The 7069-nt window shown below is 54.5% G+C and overlaps 1 protein-coding gene across 1 annotated transcript in view; it reads right to left on the bottom strand.

The window, feature by feature from the left end:
• Nucleotides 1-5895, bottom strand: part of SNTG2 (syntrophin gamma 2) — a 350315-nt gene extending 344420 nt beyond the window's left edge. The window contains exon 1 of the mRNA XM_017514037.2: nucleotides 5718-5895. Within this exon, the coding sequence (XP_017369526.1) occupies nucleotides 5718-5789 (72 nt within the window). The 5' untranslated portion in view covers nucleotides 5790-5895. The remainder of the gene's footprint in view (nucleotides 1-5717) is intronic.
• Nucleotides 5896-7069: the final 1174 nt, after the last annotated feature.

The following is a 7069-nucleotide window of genomic DNA, read 5'->3' as shown; positions in this document are numbered from 1 at the left end:
CAGATTTATTGGCTCAATGAACACGTGGGTCATCTACCACGCAGGGGCCAGAACCGAGCTCCCCGCGCTGTGTCCTTCTGAGAGCGGCCCCTTTGACAGGCTCACAGCAGCAGGGGCCCAGGTGCTAACTGCCCTCCTAAAGGCCCTACAGAGACAGGCCCACTGACAGCTGCAGGTGGGCCAGGGCCCTGGGGGAGGGGGTAATTGGCAGGAACAGGCGTGGGTGGGGGACAGGTGCTGTGGCAGGTGAGGTGCAGCCTGCTGAAGAGGCCGCTGAACCAAGGCCCCAGCCCGGGGCAGGCAGCAATCCGTGCGCTCCACCGAGGTGTGCAAAGGACCGAATGAGGATGGATGCAGCCGTGGGGCAGGCAGTTGTGCTCAGGCCTGGGAAGCCCAGAACGCAACCCTGCTGCGGACTGAGCTCCAGGGGCAGTGCAGGGGCGGGGGTAGGTGTGGGTGGTAGGTACAGGTCAGGGACAGCGGTCAGTGTGGGGCAGGGGGAGGGGAGGGGCAGCGGAGGGGCAGAGGCAGGGCAGGAGCAGGGGTAGGTGTAGGTGGTAGGCACAGGTCAGGGACAGGGGTCAGTGTGGGGCAGGGGGAGGGGAGGCGCAGGGGCAGGGCAGGAGGAGGGGTAGATGTGGGTGGTAGGCACAGGTCAGGGACCGGGTCAGTGTGAGGCAGGGGGATGGGGAGGGGGAAGGGCAGAGGCAGGGCAGAAGCAGGGGGTAGGTGCAGGAGGTAGGCACAGGTCAGGGACAGGGGTCAGTGTGGGACAGGGGGAGGAGCAGGAGCAGGGGAGGGGCGGGGGCAGGGCAGGAGGAGGGGTAGGTGCAGGTGGTAGGCACAGGACAGGGATAGGGGTAGGTGCAGGGCAGGGGGAGAGCCAGGGGCAGGGCAGGGGCAGGGATGAGCACCGTGGTAGGGGCAGGCACAGAGCAGGGGCAGAGCAGGGGTGGGGGCAGGGGTGGGGGTGGGGCAGTGGAAGGGGTGGGACAGGGGTGGGGTGGGGCAGTGGCAGGGGTGGGCCCCTTGGCCTCCCTGGCACCAGCTTCTAAAAGGACAGCTGGGACCCCAGACTACAGGAGGCCTCCCCATCCAGAGTGAGAGGACTTGCTGCCAAATCCAAAATAAGTGATGATTTTGTCCAGAATCACTGGCAGCTGTATCTCACTTCACAAATGCAGACTATTTTCCTCAACACCAGCTCCACAAACAGAAATGTTCTCCCATGGAATCTGAGTGCATCCCCGTGGCTGTGCCTTACCTATAATAATTTTTGAGCCACACAATAAGACGTGTGCAACACTCAGCATTCTTTTCAGAAGTGGAATTCAATTCTTACATAGGATTTGTCATGTGAACTATTTTGATGAAGATAAGAGTAACTGCAGTGATTTCCTGGTCAGTCCATGCTTAGAGGCCACTGCCCCCGGCTGGGTACAAGAAGAAAGTCTGTCTTTTGGAGCTGGGTCCAGATAAAAACGACAGGAAAAGTAAATTTATAACATGGAGGCTAATAAGCACAATGATACTTACGACACTTGATTCTAATGTTTTATGCGATCGTGTTTATAATAACACAATTCAGTGCTGTCATCCAATGATGTTCGTCCACATGTAAAGTCAACGCTGCTGCCTACCAGAGTTGATACTCAGAATCTTGACACTGTAGGATCACCTTTTTCATTAAAAGGAATGCAGACTATTACAAAATATCAGGCCATGCACCGATCTAGGTTTCAAGGCAAGAGAGATGAATGACATGCAGTTTCTTTACAAAGTGTAACAGATAAAACAGAATTAAAACTTGGCAGTTTAGGAGTCAGAGTCTGATGTTTAATAGTTCATGCACTAAAAACACAACTTTACATTTTATAAATGTTTAGAATAGTATCCCCTAAATAGGAAGCATATTCACTTTCTTAAATCCTAAGTCTTTGCTAAATTAAAATGTAGCAAATTTATAATATTTATAGGATGCAAAAATGGAGACTCCTTAAAAAGCAAACTATTTTACCATGTAATTCCAATTGCAAAATCACATCATCACATTCACAGCACTTTTAATAGTATTTATTAAACTGTGCAAGGTGGGAAGGAGGAAGGCTCAGGCTGACGAGGTGAAGAAGGGACAGCGTCCCATGAAGGCAGCCAGAAATGGGTGTGGTTTCGGGGGCCTTCTTGTTTAGAGGGGCAGAGAACGAAGAGCCACAGGCTGGGGTCAGTCCTCGGGTGAGGGATTAAGGTTAGTAGAGAAACAGAAAGGAGAGCCTCGGCTTCCTGAGTTCTACGTGGAACTTCAGTATAGGCTGGGGGAAAGTGACATCTAGTGTTAGCTGAAAATAATCCAAAGCCGGGTATTCAAAACCACAGCCATGACAACCTGCAGCAAGCGGCTGGACAGCAGTGACAAGCACACATCAGTTCAAAGTCATTCTCCTTGAAATTCTGAGTGCGTTCTCCTCCAAAAGCCATTTTTAACCTTCCTTGTGTCTCACTCCACAAATATAGCTCTAGAATCTAATTAAAGAGCGAGTTTCTGAGGGACCGGAATCAGACGCAAAATGACCATCCGAACCAAGCCCACATTCCACAGGTGAGAAGCCGGAGCCCGAAGGGATGGCAGTTCCCCGGGTGGGGTTCTCTGAGTTCCCTGGAGCCCTGATCTTCCCTCCTTCCCTGTCCCTTTCCGCAAGCACCTGCCTGTGCCTGCCCCGTGCCCAGCAGCGCAGGAGCCAGGGGTGTGCAGCACAGCCTGAGGCTGTCACGCGCTACAGGAGCTAACAGGAAAGCTGCAAGATCACACTGGTTAGTGAGTCCATCCTGAATATCCACATTTCGTAAACAGGAGGTCTGCAGTGTAAACATACACCCTCGCACCAAGAGAGAACTGCAATGCCAGCCCCTCTGCCAACTCGCTCAAGCCTCACCTCACGGGGTATCTTGGGAAGCAGATCTAAATTAAAACTGAAGCTTAAATGCCTCATCTATACTCATCATCCATAAAGATACTCGGGGACAAAAGGCTGCTGCTCTGCATACACCATTCAGAAAACAAGGCAATCTTAGCATCCCGTATTTGAAAAAAAAAAAAAAAAAAAAGCACACTTTTCTTGATTGGATCTCATTAAAATATTTACTGGGGAACATGTCTCCTGGTAAAATTGGGTAACTGCCTGCTTTATAATGCATGAATTTTGCTTATGATGTCACAGACATCAACAGAAATTCTACAACTGAAATCAAAGATGAGTCAGCAAAGATGAGAAACATACCCAAGGCATAGAAGGGATGGGTAACCTTCCGAAGAGGTCAGATGCTTCATTTCTCTCATGCAGCAATTCCTATCTGTAAATAGATAATTAAGTGATGCCCTTACCAAATTCACCTTTAAAACCCCCTCACATATTCTCACCTTTCCATTGGCAAGCTCATCATATAAATGGGCATGTTCCTAGGTCACGCCAATGATTCTTCCAGCACCCCAGACTGAAGACATGTTGTCATTTAAAAGCAGCAAATGTGCTGTAAACACCAATCAATAGTCATGTTTGAAGCGACAAGCAAGACACACTTAGCACACTGTATTGACGGTTCTCTGCCAGTGGGATTTTACCCCAAAAATCCAGGTATGGTCAGAGACAGAGCTCCATGAACTGACTTAACTTAGAAAAAGGCATGGGGAACAAGCACTTTAAAGAGGAAACAAAACAGTTCTGCTACTGAGCAGGAGACCTTCAAATCTGGCTACATTCCATGATTCAAGCAAGCAGTCATGATAAAGAATGTGTTATGTTTTTGACTTCAGACAGAAAAAATATGACTAGAAATATAAGATTTAGAAAAGATTTTCTGTCATCTTTTTCTACTTAAAAGCACCAAGTTCTTTTAACTGAAATGATTAATTACGCAAGTTGAATATTATGCAGTTATGGCAAGAAAATTGGTAATTCTGCACAGCTGTCTCTGGCATTAGCAAGGATGACACTGTATGCTGAGAACATTCACGTTTTCAAGACAAACCCGCCAACACCAATACTGAACAGATTCGTTTTAAACAAATAAGATTCTGAGCTAACATTACCAAACACTGCTGTCTAAGGTAGCTTTAGAGCACACCTAATTATTTATGACTGCACAGTTAGGAGTCTTGCTCTTAAAATGCTCCATCTTATTGTAATATTTGGCCTCCAATGCTGACAAAAAGCTTCTTTCAATTCAGACAGGCTGTTTTCAATAATCAAGGTCGTTATTACAAAGTGCGCCAATCACATCTTGTAGCAAACAGGTGAGTAGAGGCCGCCCTTGAAAACAGCAAACTGAGCACCTTAATTAACACTGAGCACAAAGGAGGCCACTTACTAGAATGCGCGCAGCTGACGCATGTGTGGAAGTTACCGCCAACAGTGCCTCAACGGGTCAATTATAAAGTATGATGACCCCACTTCAAAGCTTCCGCCATAACCACAATGGTGAAAAGCAAGACTTGTTGCAAGAATGTCTCGAGAAAAATGCACAATCCCAGACCCTGGGAGGGCATCATTTTAAGGCTGAAAGCAGTGACGAGACGGGAGCCTGGGATTCCGGAGAGCCCGCAGCTCTTCCTGCAGTCGACTCCCAGGTAATCCCCGCATATTTCCTCGGGTTTCATGACCCTGGGCAACAGTGGGACAGATATTCATACTGCAGAGTACTTCAAGAAATAAACATCCGCTTTTACATGAAATTTCATTTTCATATTTTGTAGTAAGAGCCCAGAAAGGTATGGCTTGAATGAAGACGCATCTATCTCTAGGCGGAGTTTTTTTTGACATCCCAGAGTAGCTGGGACCACTGTTGTAGTTTGGAATCATGATCATGACGATAGGAATTTGCAGCAGCCCTCGACCTGTGGCCTTCTGAACCGTCTCTGGCGTCCTATAAAGGGGAGCTAAGTGTATTCCCGGTCGCTCCTGGGGCTGGGAGCTCGCGGGGAAGGAATCGCGGAGAAGCGGCTGTCAATGCATTTTCATCGGCAGCCGCGTCCGTCGGCGGCTTCCCGGGGCTGGACGGCCACGTGCCCCCCGAAACCGTGTTGAGAATCGGGGCCGTGCTGGGGGTGGCAACTTGAAAGCTTCCAACAACTTTTCGTTTTTCTTTGAGCCAACATTGGTTTTGTCAATCAATAGTTTATTTAAAAATAAGAAGGTACAGAGAGAGTTATTTAGGGCAGGAGCTAGAATAGACTTCCAAAAAGAAATCTCTGTGACCAACTGGCGTCCCAGCGACCCCGGAATGGCCAGGAGCCCCCGGCACGGGCCGAGGCGGCACCGCGAACCCTCAGGCTCCCCGGGGCCGAGTCGGACCAGCCCCGGCGCCCGAAGCTGCAGGGGGGACGCTCGGTCCGCGCGCCTCCGCCGGGCCCACAAGAGCCGCTCCTGGAGGAAACGCGGGGCCCAGTCTGAAACCCCAAACTCCGGAAAGCGCCGCTTGAACGCAGTGAAGGAGAGCCCGCGCGCCTCAGAAGCCTTTCCAGGCGGTCCAGGCGCAAACCCCCCAAGTTTCCCGCGGAGACGCCGCGCAGGGGAGGGCAGAGCGGGGGACGGGGATCCGGGACTTCGGAGCCCACCCCACGGGCAGCCGCCCCTGGGAAGAGGGAAGGGGCGCGGGGAGAGCGGGGGGCGCGGGGAGAGCGGGGGGCGCGGGGAGAGCGGGGGGCGCGGAGGGGCCGCACTCACCCGCACAGGCACCAGCAGGCAGCCCGGGCGTCCGCGGGGGTCGGCGGGAAGCGGGGGTCCCTCGATGCTCATCGCCCTACTCAGCGCCAGGACCCCGCGCGAGCCTCCAGAGTCCCGCTGGGCGCCGCGTCCGAGCCCCTCTCCAGGCTCCGGCTCCGGCTCGGGTTTGGCGGGCGTCAGCGGCGCGGGGCTGGGAACCGGGAGCTCCGCCCACGCAGTCCCGCCCCGGGCGAGGGAGTAGACGGCGCGCGGCGAGGGGAGGACCGCGGAGGGGCGCGGCGTAACCGGAGTCGGGGTGTCGGGCGCGCGGCTCGCGGGGAGGGGCCGCGGCTGGGGGAAAGGGGCGCTCCCTCGGGTCGGAGGGACCTTCCAGGGGCCGGCGGGGCGGGAGGCGGAAGCACGCGCATCTCCGGGACTGGGTACCCAGGTCCGCGTTCCAGGCCCCGGCGCTCCTTGAGGCGCAGGTGGGTGCGCTCTGGACCGGCCTGGCGACCCCTCCCCGCTGCCCCCCGCCCACCGCGCCGGCCCGAGGTCATCAGCTTCTCCTTGGGGACGTTTCCAGCCGCAGCCTCGGGGTCCCCACCCCTTCGCCGGCCGCACCCCTCAGACCTTCCCCCGGGACCCCCCCTTCGCCGGCCGCACCCCTCAGACCTTCCCCCGGCGTTTCCCCCGCACTGGGGGAGCCCGCAGGACCCCGAGGACTGCCCGGCCCGAAGGAAAGAAAAGACAAGGGGTCCTAACCTTCCCCCAGCGCCGCTCCCATCGTCCTTCTCCCTCCACCGCCCCAAAGATCGGCAGCCCCGTCCCGCCTCCGGGGCGCGGAGTCTCCCGAACCCTGCGGCACCCCGATCTCGGCGGCGGCGGAGACGCGGGTCCCTGTTCACTCAGGTTTGCGCCCAGAGGAGCCTCCCCGACGCCCGGGGTTCCCAGACTCAAATCGGCCTATTTTAATGCAAATGAAGTAAGTTTAGGGTAAATTCCCTTGGGGCGGGGGAGTGAGGGGGCGCACAGGCTACCTACGTTTTTAAAAAGAAACCGGAGTCCCTTTTCCTCCTTTCCAACCCCCCCTCAGTTTCCAGTCCAGGCCGGGACGCCCCTGTCCTTCCCGCTCCTTGGCGAGCAAAAGCCGCGAAATCTGAGGCCTTCCGAGGCTCGACCTCTCTAGGAGCAGAACGTGAGTAAACAAATAAACGTTGAAAAATCGCTATGAAACGCTTTGCTTTTTCTGACTCCGACTTGCTTGGCCGCCGGCAGACCTGGGTTTCTGACCGGGACGCCCTGCGTCTCCCCCCCCCACCGCGTCCCCCAATGCTCTGGGTTCCAGGTCAGCCTGCGGGGCGCTCTGCCAGCGC

This window comes from Cebus imitator, unplaced genomic scaffold (genome assembly GCF_001604975.1).
Source record: "Cebus imitator isolate Cc_AM_T3 unplaced genomic scaffold, Cebus_imitator-1.0 Scaffold512, whole genome shotgun sequence".
NCBI lineage: Eukaryota > Metazoa > Chordata > Mammalia > Primates > Cebidae > Cebus > Cebus imitator.
This window is presented reverse-complemented; position numbering and strand designations above follow the sequence as displayed.